This window comes from Sebastes fasciatus, chromosome 2 (assembly GCF_043250625.1).
Source record: "Sebastes fasciatus isolate fSebFas1 chromosome 2, fSebFas1.pri, whole genome shotgun sequence".
NCBI classification, from domain to species: Eukaryota; Metazoa; Chordata; class Actinopteri; order Perciformes; family Sebastidae; genus Sebastes; species Sebastes fasciatus.
The window spans coordinates 1,361,189-1,376,352 of NC_133796.1; the positions used below are offsets into that span (position 1 = coordinate 1,361,189).

Below are 15,164 nucleotides of genomic sequence, written 5' to 3' on the forward strand. Positions count from 1 at the left end.
AATATGTGCAAGACAGTGCTGTAGAACATGCAGTGACTTGGAGAGCTCCATGAATGAATATAGTACGCCTAGACCATGGGTCGACAACCTTTACTTTAATAAAAATCTGTCTGGAACCGCAAAACATGTGATCATTGTGATGAAGGTAACACAGTTTATAGTCTAAGAATATAGTATATAAGTCAAATGCAGTGAGGGCCAAAGAGACAATGTACTACGGAGTATTAGGACCATATTGAGGGAAAAACATCTGAGATAACGACAATAAAGTCATAATATTACGAGAATAAAATCATAACTTTACCAGAAAAAAGTTGTAATATTACAAGAATAGAGTCATAACTTTGCGAGAAAAAAAGAAAATAACAGGTGAAATTACTACTTTTAATATTACAAATATTTAATATTATTTTTTATATTACTTTTTTTCTCGTAATATTACAACTTTATTCTCTAAATCTCAGATTTATTCCCCCCCCCGTCATGTTACCATGGTTACAATGTCCTGAATGATGTCATTCCTGCCGTCCAGTCTGAGTAGAGCTTCAGTTTGTATGTAAAGTGTTTCTTCTTGTTAATTCTCAGTAACTTCTCTGAGCTTCGGTGGTTTTGGGGGATTTTCTTTCTTCTTTCAGCAGCTTTTTGTATCCATGTTGATTTTGTTTCTTTGTTTTTCTTTTTTTTTTATATTTACATTTTGCATCCTCGTTGTTCTTCTGCGATATATAATTATTTTAAAGTGTTTGGAGTTGATGCAGGAGCAGAAACTGGACCGTAGCTTCAGAGGAAGTTACTTTATTGAATGAATAAAGACTAAATAAATGTTTCCTGTTCTCTCTCTTGTAGTCTGTTTAGAACCCGGTTTCTCCCGTTAACGGTTCTTGGTCCTTACGGTGATACTAGACTTTCTCCCACATGGAGGAATTGTTTAGCTGATTTTAAGGTTTAGTTTAAAACACCTTTAACCTGTTTCCACCTGGAAACTTTATCTGCTCAGAACTCAGACAACAGAACATCATGATGACATCACCTTTACTCATCGTTTGCACCGATGATCTCACAGCTGCAGAAATGAGACACAGAGTAAATGCAGGAAAGGTGAGTTTAAAGTGATATTCATAACGACTGAGTCGCTTTACGACATTATAACACTCACTTCCTGTTCTTTGCTTGACGGCTTCGTAGGTTTCTTCCATCCGGCTGTGGAAGACGAAACAGGATGTGAGCGGTCGTCAGGGTTACCTGAAAGACCGACGTCGGTCCAGAAGTTCATCAGGTAGAAACTCCTTCAGTCTTTATTTACAGGAAGAGATTTACAAACACATTTCCTCTTAGTTTTGTCTGGGAGTTACCGGCGTTTTCTTATTTTTGCTCTTTTCGTAGGTAAGCGAACGTTTTACGAGTCAACACAGTCGACAACCTGCATGAATATCACTTAATCAAATTTAGATTATTATATGTTTTACAGTATTTATAATGATTACAGTTCATGATCCGACGTCATGATGAGGTCCCGGTGTTAGCTGGAGGCTAACAATAGCAGTGGGCTAACATTAGCTGGAGGATAACTAAAGAAAGACCGGAGGCTAACATTAGCTGGAGGCTAACCAAAGAAAGACTGGAGGCTAATGCTAGCAGTGGGCTAACATTAGCTGGAGGCTAAACAAAGGAAAGACTGGAGGCTAACGCTAGCAGTGGGCTAACATTAGCTGGAGGCTAACCAAAGGTAAGACTGGAGGCTAATGCTAGCAGTGGGCTAACATTAGCTGGAAGCTAAACAAAGGAAAGACTGGAGGCTAATGCTAGCAGTGGGCTAACATTAGCTGGAGGCTAAACAAAGGAAAGACTGGAGGCTAACGCTAGCAGTGAGCTAACATTAGCTGGAGGCTAACCAAAGGAAAGACTGGAGGCTAACGCTAGCAGTGGGCTAACATTAGCTGTAGGCTAACCAAAGGAAAGACTGGAGGCTAACGCTAGCAGTGAGCTAACATTAGCTGGAGGCTAACCAAAGGAAAGACTGGAGGCTAACACTAGCAGTGGGCTAACATTAGCTGGAGGCTAACCAAAGGTAAGACTGGAGGCTAATGCTAGCAGTGGGCTAACATTAGCTGGAGGCTAACCAAAGGAAAGACTGGAGGCTAACACTAGCAGTGGGCTAACATTAGCTGGAGGCTAACCAAAGGTAAGACTGGAGGCTAATGCTAGCAGTGGGCTAACATTAGCTGGAGGCTAACCAAAGAAAGACTGGAGGCTAATGCTAGCAGTGGGCTAACATTAGCTGGTGGCTAACCAAAGGTAAGACTGGAGGCTAATGCTAGCAGTGGGCTAACATTAGCTGGAGGCTAACACTAGCAGTGGGCTAACATTAGCTGGAGGCTAACGCTAGCAGTGGGCTAACATTAGCTGGAGGCTAACCAAAGAAAGACTGGAGGCTAATGCTAGCAGTGGGCTAACATTAGCTGGAGGCTAACACTAGCAGTGGGCTAACATTAGCTGGAGGCTAACGCTAGCAGTGGGCTAAAGCTCCACATCTAAATGTCCTCTGTGTTGTTGTCTGAATCCAGATCTCAGACATTAGAGATGAGTAACTGTGATCGGAGCTCTAGAGCTACAATATCAGAGAAGCGTTTCAGAGACGGAGAGAAATGATGCTAATATTTAGCCTTCTGCTAACAGCAGCTAACGTGAGCCGTTAGCTGCTGTTAGCAGAAGGCTAATCTATTAGCACCCCTTTCTCTCCGTCTCTGAAACGCTTCTCTGATGTTGTCCGACTCTCTTTGTGACTGACTTTACTGAAGGAGAGTTAACTAGAGACATCCAGAGATCTATACGCCCTCAGTTTATCTTTACAGCGCTGCCATTGGCCTCCGGCCCGCTGGCTACCGGCCCGCTGGTCACCGGCCGTTGCCCTCCAGCCCGTTGGCCACCGGCCCGCTGGTCGGACGCAAGACTGCTTAGCTAGCTTAGCTAACAGAAACCTCCCCGACGGTCTACTTTTCAAGTCTTACTGATGTTTTATTCTATATATTTATTTAAATTTTATGTTTTTCTGATGTTTTTCATATATTTTAATATTAATTTTTTAACAATATGCTAATAATAGTCGGATATTTGTTGGCTGTTGTACTAACTAACAATTTTTAAACTAATATTTGTCAGATCATTTTTTAATATCCGCCAGATATTTTAGTGATAGTTTTTCGGATATTTTAATAACATTTTGTTAGATATTTTATATATATATTTTTTTAGTTTTTCTTTTACTTATACTTGTGGGATATTATAGTAATATTTGTAAAATATTTTACTGATATTTGTTGGATGTTTTACTGATTTCTCTAGATATTGTGCTGATATATTCACATATATTTACTAATATTTGTCAGATAATTTTTTGATATTCGCCAGATATTTTCGCATTTTTTACTGACATTTGTTGGATCATTTTTTTAAATATTTGTCAGACATTTTAATGATATTTGTCAGATATTAAACTAATATTTGTGGGATGTTTCAGTGATATTTGTTGGATATTATACTAGTATTTGTTCGGTAGAGAGACAGACAGGTGAGGAGAGAGAGAGACAGGTGAGGAGAGAGAGACAGACAGGCAAGGAGAGAGACAGACAGGCAAGGAGAGAGACAGACAGGTGAGGAGAGAGACAGACAGGTGAGGAGAGAGACGGACAGGTGAGGAGATACAGACAGGTGAGGAGATACAGACAGGTGAGGAGAGAGACAGACAGGTGAGGAGAGAGACGGCCAGGTGAGGAGAGAGACAGACAGGTGAGCAAAAAGACAGACAGGTGAGGAGAGAGACAGACAGGTGTGCAGAAAGACAGACAGGTGAGGAGAGAGACAGACAGGTGAGGAGAGACACAGACAGGTGAGGAGAGAGACGGACAGGTGAGGAGAGAGAGACAGACAGGTGAGGAGAGAGAGGGACAGGTGAGGAGAGACAGACAGACAGACAGACAGGTGAGGAGAGACAGACAGGTGAGGAGAGAGACAGACAGTTGAGGAGAGAAACAGATAGGTGAGCAGAGAGAGGGACAGGTGAGGAGAGAGACGGACAGGTGAGGACAGAGACGGACAGGTGAGGAGAGACAGACAGGTGAGGAGAGAGAGGGACAGGTGAGGAGAGAGACGCACAGGTGAGCAGAGACAGACAGGTGAGGAGAGAGACTGACAGGTGAGCAGAGACGGACAGGTGAGGAGAGAGACAGACAGGTGAGGAGAGAGAGAGACGGACAGGTGAGGAGAGATGGACAGGTGAGGAGAGATGGACAGGTGAGGAGAGAGAGGGACAGGTGAGGAGAGAGAGAGACGGACAGGTGAGGAGAGATGGACAGGTGAGGAGAGAGAGGGACAGGTGAGCTCTGCTACTTAATAACATCACTAACTTTAGTCCCGCCCACACCGTCTCTGATTGGTTGGGGTGTTTGATAGTCAGAAGTACATCACATGTAGGTGACTCAGTAACCATGACAACCACCGTTAGGGATTGCATCAGTGTGTGTGTAGTCACACAAGTCTGAGAAACCAGAGTGAGGTCATGTCTCTCACACACACACACACACACACACACACACACACACACACACACACTCAGGAGTTTCTGCTGCAGGATCTTTATTTGTAAAACATTTAAAATTAAACGTACAGACAGAAATATCCACCGTTCATATTGTCTCTGTGGAGGTTTTGGAATTAGCATCTAACTGGCTAGTTAGCTAGCTAGATTGTCAGTCTCCGGACCAGCTAGCTAGCTAACGCCTGCTCTCTTTCCGGTGAAGTCGTCTCCTGGCGGCGAGGAGTGAGGCAGAGGGACCGCGACCCGGCGCTGTCCTCTGTTGGACTCATTTCCTGTAGCATGGTGGAATTAGCGAGCTAAGCTAGCTAAGCAGCCGGCGGTCCGACCAGCGGGCCGGTGACCAGCGGGCCGGTGACCAGCGGGCTGGAGGCCAACGGGCTGGAGGCCAACGGGCCGGTGACCAGCGGGCCGGTGACCAGCGGGCTGGAGGCCAACGGGCCGGTGACCAGCGGGCCGGTGACCAGCGGGCCGGTGACCAGCGGGCTGGAGGCCAACGGGCCGGTGACCAGCGGGCCGGTGACCAACGGGCCGGTGACCAGCGGGCTGGAGGCCAACGGGCCGGTGACCAGCGGGCCGGAGGCCAGCGGGCCGGTGGCCAGCGGGCTGGAGGCCAACGGGCCGGTAGCCAGCGGGCCGGTGGCTAACGGCAGCGCTGTAAAGATAAACTGAGGGCGTATAGATCTCTGGATGTCTCTAGTTAACTCTCCTTCAGTAAAGTCAGTCACAAAGAGAGTCGGACAACATCAGAGAAGCGTTTCAGAGACGGAGAGAAAGGGATGCTAATAGATTAGCCTTCTGCTAACAGCAGCTAACGGCTCACGTTAGCTGCTGTTAGCAGAAGGCTAAATATTAGCATAATTTCCTCTCCGTCTCTGAAACGCTTCTCTGATATTGTAGCTCTAGAGCTCCAATCACAGTTACTCATCTCTAATGTCTGAGATCTGGATTCAGACAACAACACAGAGGACATTTAGATGTGGAGCTTTAGCCCACTGCTAGCGTTAGCCTCCAGCTAATGTTAGCCCACTGCTAGTGTTAGCCTCCAGCTAATGTTAGCCCACTGCTAGCATTAGCCTCCAGCTAATGTTAGCCCACTGCTAGTGTTAGCCTCCAGCTAATGTTAGCCCACTGCTAGCATTAGCCTCCAGCTAATGTTAGCCCACTGCTAGTGTTAGCCTCCAGCTAATGTTAGCCCACTGCTAGTGTTAGCCTCCAGCTAATGTTAGCCCACTGCTAGTGTTAGCCTCCAGCTAATGTTAGCCCACTGCTAGTGTTAGCCTCCAGCTAATGTTAGCCCACTGCTAGCGTTAGCCTCCAGTCTTTCCTTTGGTTAGCCTCCAGCTAATTGTAGCCCACTGCTAGTGTTAGCCTCCAGCTAACCCTGTGACCTCATCATGACTTCATCACTAAAAGGGTCTAGAGATTCTTGGTTAATTAGTGGATGAGGAGCTCTGATGGTCGGTATCTGTCAATGGATCGATTCTTTGAACAAAGGAATGATAGTCGCCTTTAAAATTACTTTCTGTTCTGGATCCAACATCGCTGTGATCAGACGGGTCTAAAAACAAGTCTGGAGCTTCGTCAGTTTTCTTCTTCTCCTCTTTTAGTTCCTTCAACATGTCATCAGCTGTGTTTTTCTTCTTCTCATTCGTCTTGTTCTGCAGATATTTTTTGCCGTCATGGCGGAGAGCGCGGACATGGAGCAGCTGCTGACGTCTTTTAAGAAGTTCGCCGTCCACGGAGACACGAAGGCCACGGGGAAGGAGCTGAACGGGAAGAACTGGGCCAAACTGTGCAAAGACTGCAAGATCATCGACGGCAAGGGCGTCACCGGCACCGACGTGGACATCGTCTTCTCCAAAGTCAAGTGAGTCTGCAGTCTGCATCCGCCAGGACACCAGGACACCGCCAGGACACCAGTATACCGCTGTCACCTAGTACTCTATTTCAGAGGTTCACAAACTTTTAGGCTTCTTCAGCAAACAAATGATTCATATGACAAAATGGTTGGTTGATAGATTCTGAAATGATTTCAATGATGTAGTTCACAGTAACTCCAGTTCAGTGTTTTTGTGTTTCTGTGTGAAGACAGAAGACGTCTCGGGTCATCACCTACGAGGAGTTTCAGAGAGCTCTGGAGGACTTGGCCCCGAAGAGGTTCAAAGGTCAAAGTAAAGAGGAGGCGCTGGAGTCCATCTTCAAGCTGGTTGAAGGCCGAGAGCCCACCAACGCTGGAGTGACGGTGAGACGAGAAGCTTTTCATCTGAAAACCGTCGCTTTGTTCTCCACCAACCACGAGGCTGATGTGGACAGTTTTTAATTTACATATTTACAGTCTGATGTTTTAACTTGACATTAAACACAAACTGTCTTATAACTGATAAAGTTTACCGACATAGAACTAGAGGCTTCAGAGATCCAAAGCACACCGGAGCACACGGATTTAAGGCAAGTTTAAGTAAAAGACTAACATTTCGACTCCAACTGCGTCTTCAATCGACTCTGATGAAGACGTAGTAGGCGTCAAAATGTTAGTCTTCTTATAAAGTTTGTTGCCTTTAACCCTCTGAGACCCGCGATCCCGGGAACCGGGCTTTCAACTAACTCCAATGTAAACCCACCCGCGGCGTTAATCAACGGTCAGAGCAGTGACATAATATTAATAGGGAGGCGTGGTGGACGGGTCAAACAAACACCAGACTTTCAACCAGGAGACCACTATTGGTGCCCCGTGTGAGGCTAAAATTAACTTATTTTGTCACGTCTGTGGTTAATCACATAACTCGTCGGTATCGTCAGTCCTGTGAGTCAGTGAAGTTAACGTCTAACCCTAACTAAGTGGTTGGGTTGCCTTAACCTAACTTCCTGTGAAGTTCATTTTGAAAGGACACCATGCATGTAACGAGCGTAAATTGACACGCCGTCACTGGTCCGTCCTGAAGTAACGCTAGAGGGGTACCCTGTGTGCCGGTCTCCGATGTCTAAGCGGCAATATTTGACGAGTTGGGAGTGATAACTTGTTGATCTTTGTAAAAAAAACATGCAAACAAACCTATTAATGTTAACAAATAGGTGTGAATCTTCAAATCCATTTAGTGACATTTATTATTGTTGCTCTGAATCTGCTTGTTCTGTGGTTTTAACATGTATATAAATTGCCGTATCATCTGCATACATGTGAACTTCACACCCTGTTCAGACTGATGGTAAATCATTTAAAAGCTGAACAAGAGAGTCCCAGAATGGATCAAATACAACCTGGCTAATTTAAGGTATATATTATATATAATATATAGGATGGAGTTGAAGCAGTGGCGGTGATTTCTTAAAATTATTTTTTCTTTGATTAACGTATATATCCAGTTCAGGACAACCGGGCTCATCCGTTCAGTCTTCTATTCATCTAAGTGAAGGTTGATGTGTAGTTTCCCCCATGAGGACCTTTGATTGATGATGTTACACAAGAACAGACTAGAAAGACTGTTTTCCTCTTCACACATTATATCCTATTACATCCTAACTACCATTTTAGATGTGAGTATTTCAGTCTGATGAGTGTTTAGTGGATCTTCTCTGCGTGTTGACTGAAGAGTGTTTAATGATCTGAAGAGGATCCAGACTGCCTCACCTCTTGGCTCAGACTCTGATGACTTCATCATTATAATAATAATAAACTCGTCTGATGAGCGTCCAAACATCCACAGAGCGCTCTCAGGTTTAATGAGCAGAGTGAGAGGAGCGTCTGTGGAGCAGCTCTGGACTCGTTTCCTGAAACATGAAACACGAAGAAGAGCCGGAGGTGATGCGACAGCGAGCGTCTGAATATTAAAGATGAACATCATTCATCATGTTTGATCATGTTTGAATGAAGCAGACAGACATCAGTATATTTAATATACATTAAACATATAAAATAACAATGAAATGATTATTTTTAACCTCAATGAAGCTTATTTTCTCTGAAAAATGTTTTAAAAAAGAAAGTCAGAAAAAAATTAATATATGTATATATTTCTCTGTTTATGTATGTATGTGTATATATATATATATATATATATATATACACACTTAAATGTAAAGAGAAAGTAGACGTATATGAAGGTAAAGTGAGCGGGCAGCATATTCTCACCTGTTGGCGGCAGTATGGAGTCTTATTTACTTCCTGTCGTCTTGTGTTTCCATCAGAAAGTGGCGAAGGCGGCGGCGCTGGACCGCCTGACCGACGCGTCCCGTTACACCGGGTCGCACAAGGGGCGCTTCGACGAGTGCGGCAAGGGCAAAGGTCGGGAGGGCCGCGAGGAGATCGTGGAGCAGACGGGCTACGTGGGAGCGTACAAGAACGCCGGGACGTACGACCACAAGACGAAGGCCGAGAAGTAGCGAGGAAGTAGTAGCACCGCTTCTCTACAGCACTTAGTCTGGACCAAACCTTGAACTTTGACCCCTCCGTGTGTGTGTGTGTGTGTGTGTGTGTGTGTGTGTGTGTGTGTGTGTTCAGTCAGATCAGAACTACAGACTCTATAAACACGTTGGATGTTTGTCAGTGATGAAACCGTCTCAGCAGCGCCGTTTGCTGCGTTTTATCCTCTCGTCGTACCGACCCTTTGTGACCCCTCGGCCTCCCTTTTTCGGTCGCAGTAAACACGTGATTAAATGGGGGTGTGGTTAAACCAGTTTAGATGAATTAACGATTTATCAGAATTATCTCACCACACCGACTCTCTCTTCTTCACCGCCTCCTCCTGGCCAGGCGGCCGTCTGGCTGCTGCTGCACCGAGGAGCCTCACCGCCGCACGCCGCCCACAGACAGCTCACCGGAGGATGGGTAGACGTGTTGCCGAGGTTACGCCGTTTTGAAATGCAGTTTCGGGACGTTTTTAGAGGTTCACCGTCCACCAGCACCGGCTGCTCTCTCCTCAGCTCCAGCACCAACACCGCACCGGGCTGCGTTATTTCTCTAACGGGACTTTTCTCTGGTTTTTCTGTTGAGCTGAAAGTTGTGCTTCCCGTCTTTCCCGTAACCTCCGGTACCGGCTGCTTTCTGTTAATTTATCTTCAGCAGGAGGAGACGATACAGAAGAGAGTCAGTGTGTTGGGTTCATTCTGTCGGTGGGATTTTGTGTAATTTGGTGCGTTTTTATTTTTTATTTTGGCAGGTTGCGTCTTCTGTAGGCCGCCGCTCCCACCATCACGCGCTGTGCCGGAGGGGACACCACAATTATGATCATCATCATCATAATAATCATAATGATGAATTATTTAAATTTAAGATGAAGCACAAGTGCACAATTGGCATCATTAGACCATTATAGGCAATACAAAGTTATACATATTTGCTCGAAATAATAAAATGAATGATGATTTATTCTGAAATATGTGCAAGACAGTGCTGTAGAACATGCAGTGACTTGGAGAGCTCCATGAATGAATATAGTACGCCTAGACCATGGGTCGACAACCTTTACTTTAATAAAAATCTGTCTGGAACCGCAAAACATGTGATCATTGTGATGAAGGTAACACAGTTTATAGTCTAAGAATATAGTATATAAGTCAAATGCAGTGAGGGCCAAAGAGACAATGTACTACGGAGTATTAGGACCATATTGAGGGAAAAACATCTGAGATAACGACAATAAAGTCATAATATTACGAGAATAAAATCATAACTTTACCAGAAAAAAGTTGTAATATTACAAGAATAGAGTCATAACTTTGCGAGAAAAAAAGAAAATAACAGGTGAAATTACTACTTTTAATATTACAAATATTTAATATTATTTTTTATATTACTTTTTTTCTCGTAATATTACAACTTTATTCTCTAAATCTCAGATTTATTCCCCCCCCCGTCATGTTACCATGGTTACAATGTCCTGAATGATGTCATTCCTGCCGTCCAGTCTGAGTAGAGCTTCAGTTTGTATGTAAAGTGTTTCTTCTTGTTAATTCTCAGTAACTTCTCTGAGCTTCGGTGGTTTTGGGGGATTTTCTTTCTTCTTTCAGCAGCTTTTTGTATCCATGTTGATTTTGTTTCTTTGTTTTTCTTTTTTTTTTATATTTACATTTTGCATCCTCGTTGTTCTTCTGCGATATATAATTATTTTAAAGTGTTTGGAGTTGATGCAGGAGCAGAAACTGGACCGTAGCTTCAGAGGAAGTTACTTTATTGAATGAATAAAGACTAAATAAATGTTTCCTGTTCTCTCTCTTGTAGTCTGTTTAGAACCCGGTTTCTCCCGTTAACGGTTCTTGGTCCTTACGGTGATACTAGACTTTCTCCCACATGGAGGAATTGTTTAGCTGATTTTAAGGTTTAGTTTAAAACACCTTTAACCTGTTTCCACCTGGAAACTTTATCTGCTCAGAACTCAGACAACAGAACATCATGATGACATCACCTTTACTCATCGTTTGCACCGATGATCTCACAGCTGCAGAAATGAGACACAGAGTAAATGCAGGAAAGGTGAGTTTAAAGTGATATTCATAACGACTGAGTCGCTTTACGACATTATAACACTCACTTCCTGTTCTTTGCTTGACGGCTTCGTAGGTTTCTTCCATCCGGCTGTGGAAGACGAAACAGGATGTGAGCGGTCGTCAGGGTTACCTGAAAGACCGACGTCGGTCCAGAAGTTCATCAGGTAGAAACTCCTTCAGTCTTTATTTACAGGAAGAGATTTACAAACACATTTCCTCTTAGTTTTGTCTGGGAGTTACCGGCGTTTTCTTATTTTTGCTCTTTTCGTAGGTAAGCGAACGTTTTACGAGTCAACACAGTCGACAACCTGCATGAATATCACTTAATCAAATTTAGATTATTATATGTTTTACAGTATTTATAATGATTACAGTTCATGATCCGACGTCATGATGAGGTCCCGGTGTTAGCTGGAGGCTAACAATAGCAGTGGGCTAACATTAGCTGGAGGATAACTAAAGAAAGACCGGAGGCTAACATTAGCTGGAGGCTAACCAAAGAAAGACTGGAGGCTAATGCTAGCAGTGGGCTAACATTAGCTGGAGGCTAAACAAAGGAAAGACTGGAGGCTAACGCTAGCAGTGGGCTAACATTAGCTGGAGGCTAACCAAAGGTAAGACTGGAGGCTAATGCTAGCAGTGGGCTAACATTAGCTGGAAGCTAAACAAAGGAAAGACTGGAGGCTAATGCTAGCAGTGGGCTAACATTAGCTGGAGGCTAAACAAAGGAAAGACTGGAGGCTAACGCTAGCAGTGAGCTAACATTAGCTGGAGGCTAACCAAAGGAAAGACTGGAGGCTAACGCTAGCAGTGGGCTAACATTAGCTGTAGGCTAACCAAAGGAAAGACTGGAGGCTAACGCTAGCAGTGAGCTAACATTAGCTGGAGGCTAACCAAAGGAAAGACTGGAGGCTAACACTAGCAGTGGGCTAACATTAGCTGGAGGCTAACCAAAGGTAAGACTGGAGGCTAATGCTAGCAGTGGGCTAACATTAGCTGGAGGCTAACCAAAGGAAAGACTGGAGGCTAACACTAGCAGTGGGCTAACATTAGCTGGAGGCTAACCAAAGGTAAGACTGGAGGCTAATGCTAGCAGTGGGCTAACATTAGCTGGAGGCTAACCAAAGAAAGACTGGAGGCTAATGCTAGCAGTGGGCTAACATTAGCTGGTGGCTAACCAAAGGTAAGACTGGAGGCTAATGCTAGCAGTGGGCTAACATTAGCTGGAGGCTAACACTAGCAGTGGGCTAACATTAGCTGGAGGCTAACGCTAGCAGTGGGCTAACATTAGCTGGAGGCTAACCAAAGAAAGACTGGAGGCTAATGCTAGCAGTGGGCTAACATTAGCTGGAGGCTAACACTAGCAGTGGGCTAACATTAGCTGGAGGCTAACGCTAGCAGTGGGCTAAAGCTCCACATCTAAATGTCCTCTGTGTTGTTGTCTGAATCCAGATCTCAGACATTAGAGATGAGTAACTGTGATCGGAGCTCTAGAGCTACAATATCAGAGAAGCGTTTCAGAGACGGAGAGAAATGATGCTAATATTTAGCCTTCTGCTAACAGCAGCTAACGTGAGCCGTTAGCTGCTGTTAGCAGAAGGCTAATCTATTAGCACCCCTTTCTCTCCGTCTCTGAAACGCTTCTCTGATGTTGTCCGACTCTCTTTGTGACTGACTTTACTGAAGGAGAGTTAACTAGAGACATCCAGAGATCTATACGCCCTCAGTTTATCTTTACAGCGCTGCCATTGGCCTCCGGCCCGCTGGCTACCGGCCCGCTGGTCACCGGCCGTTGCCCTCCAGCCCGTTGGCCACCGGCCCGCTGGTCGGACGCAAGACTGCTTAGCTAGCTTAGCTAACAGAAACCTCCCCGACGGTCTACTTTTCAAGTCTTACTGATGTTTTATTCTATATATTTATTTAAATTTTATGTTTTTCTGATGTTTTTCATATATTTTAATATTAATTTTTTAACAATATGCTAATAATAGTCGGATATTTGTTGGCTGTTGTACTAACTAACAATTTTTAAACTAATATTTGTCAGATCATTTTTTAATATCCGCCAGATATTTTAGTGATAGTTTTTCGGATATTTTAATAACATTTTGTTAGATATTTTATATATATATTTTTTTAGTTTTTCTTTTACTTATACTTGTGGGATATTATAGTAATATTTGTAAAATATTTTACTGATATTTGTTGGATGTTTTACTGATTTCTCTAGATATTGTGCTGATATATTCACATATATTTACTAATATTTGTCAGATAATTTTTTGATATTCGCCAGATATTTTCGCATTTTTTACTGACATTTGTTGGATCATTTTTTTAAATATTTGTCAGACATTTTAATGATATTTGTCAGATATTAAACTAATATTTGTGGGATGTTTCAGTGATATTTGTTGGATATTATACTAGTATTTGTTCGGTATTTGTCTGATATTATATTGATATTTACGGAATATTTGTCAGATATTTTACCGTTGGACGTTGGGTATTTCGCTGATAATTTTTTTTGTTATTTTCTTAATATTTGTCGGACATTTAACTCATATTTTTTCTATTAATACTAAATATTTTACTTATATATTTTGGATATTTTATTTTGTCTTTAAATAATTACTTTTCACCAGATATGGTACAAATATTTTTCAGATATTATGCTGAATTTCTTTTAATTTTAAACTAATATTTGTTATATATTTTATAATTTTTTAATATTTGTTGTATATTTTACTGACCTTTAATTAGCTCTACAGCAGTGGTCTCAAACTCAATTTACCTGGGGGCCGCTGGAGGCAGAGTCTGGGTGAGGCTGGGCCGCATCAGGTATTCCACAAAAAAAGCTTTGTTAAAAAAAACAACAATCTTCTCAAACGTCATTATTAACAGTTCTTTAACTTGAATGGGTTCTTCTGAACATGAACTGTCCTGAACATTAATGGAACATTGAAGAACATGAACGGTTCTTCTGAACATGGCCTCTATTGCGTCTCCCACTTTTCCTGAAATTGTCTGTGCTCGTCACCAACCTTTCTCTTCACTGCAGGCTTTGAAAAAGACAAGATATATATTCATTCCACTTGGTGTCACTCCGCAATAAAGTTGTGCCTGCTGTGTTTGTGTTGCTCTGCAATTACACCACCAAGCCGCTAGTTGGCGGCGGCGTCTCTATGAGTTTCCTTCTTCTTCTTGTACTACAAACAGAAACTGAGGGAGTTGGAGCTAATAACTGTTGAACCACAGAACTTTTACTGACATTACTGCAACGCCGAAAAGAGAAAATATATCTGAGTGGATTTGTGTGAACAAACATTGAAAAGATGGAGGCAGAGAGAAGTAGAACTTGGTCCTGGCTGCTCAGCATCGCTGAGAGACTGGACCAATCACAGCTGTTGCGGTCTGCGTCGCCGCGACGTGTAGTTACATTTCTGGAGAGGTGCACGTCAGGCTACGGCGTCGATTACACGCAGAAGTATAAATCAAGCTTTAATCGAGTTTATGCGATGTTACACGGGCGCCGCCACAGTTGTTGTGAAATGTTTCTCTGCTTGCATCAAGCCCGGCCGATTGCCCGTCCCCGGGAGCCAGATACCCCGCTGTGATTGGTAGGTTCGTTCAGCTCGGGCTCGCGCAACAAAGGGACCTTCAACGGCAAACTGCCATTCACATAAAACTCGCGGGCCGAGGGCGCCTGGTTAGCTCAGTTGGTAGAGCGGGCGCCCATGTAACAAGACTTGGTCCTGACCGCGGCGGCCCGGGTTCGAATCCGGCCTGTGGCCCTTTCCGCATCCACTCTCTCTCTCCCCCCTTTCCAAGACTCTATCCACTGTCCTGTCAATAAAAATGAAAAAATGCCCCCAAAAAAAACTTTATAAAAAACTTTATAAAAAAAAAAAAATTTGCGGGCCGCACTAACATTAAACTTTCATATCAAGGTGGGGGCCACAAAATATCGTCTTGCGGGCCGCAATTGGCCCGCGGGCCGCGAGTTTGAGACCCCTGCTCTACAGAGACTTTTACATGTGATTCACACACATGATGAGAGGAAAAGACATGGAGACGTTCAGAGAAG

General features: G+C 43.6%; 1 protein-coding gene across 1 annotated transcript; it reads left to right on the top strand.

Annotated features, from left to right (window-relative positions):
- Nucleotides 1–6,258: 6,258 nt before the first annotated feature.
- Nucleotides 6,259–9,066, top strand: LOC141781366 (tubulin polymerization-promoting protein family member 3-like). Its single transcript, XM_074657080.1, has 3 exons — nt 6,259–6,461; nt 6,683–6,836; nt 8,780–9,066. Exons 1-3 carry the CDS (start codon nt 6,274–6,276, stop codon nt 8,972–8,974), a joined length of 537 nt encoding a protein of 178 aa, XP_074513181.1. The 5' UTR covers nt 6,259–6,273; the 3' UTR covers nt 8,975–9,066.
- The last annotated feature ends 6,098 nt before the right edge of the window (nt 9,067–15,164 follow it).

What these genes read in the sequence shown, in the direction of transcription:
- LOC141781366 (XM_074657080.1), top strand. Translation starts at nt 6,274, where the DNA reads ATGGCGGAGAGCGCGGACATGGAGCAGCTGCTGACGTCTTTTAAGAAG. An exon ending in ATCGTCTTCTCCAAAGTCAA is followed by an intron (nt 6,462 to 6,682) that starts GTGAGTCTGCAG and finishes TTCTGTGTGAAG; the next exon opens with ACAGAAGACGTCTCGGGTCA. An exon ending in CCACCAACGCTGGAGTGACG is followed by an intron (nt 6,837 to 8,779) that starts GTGAGACGAGAA and finishes TGTTTCCATCAG; the next exon opens with AAAGTGGCGAAGGCGGCGGC.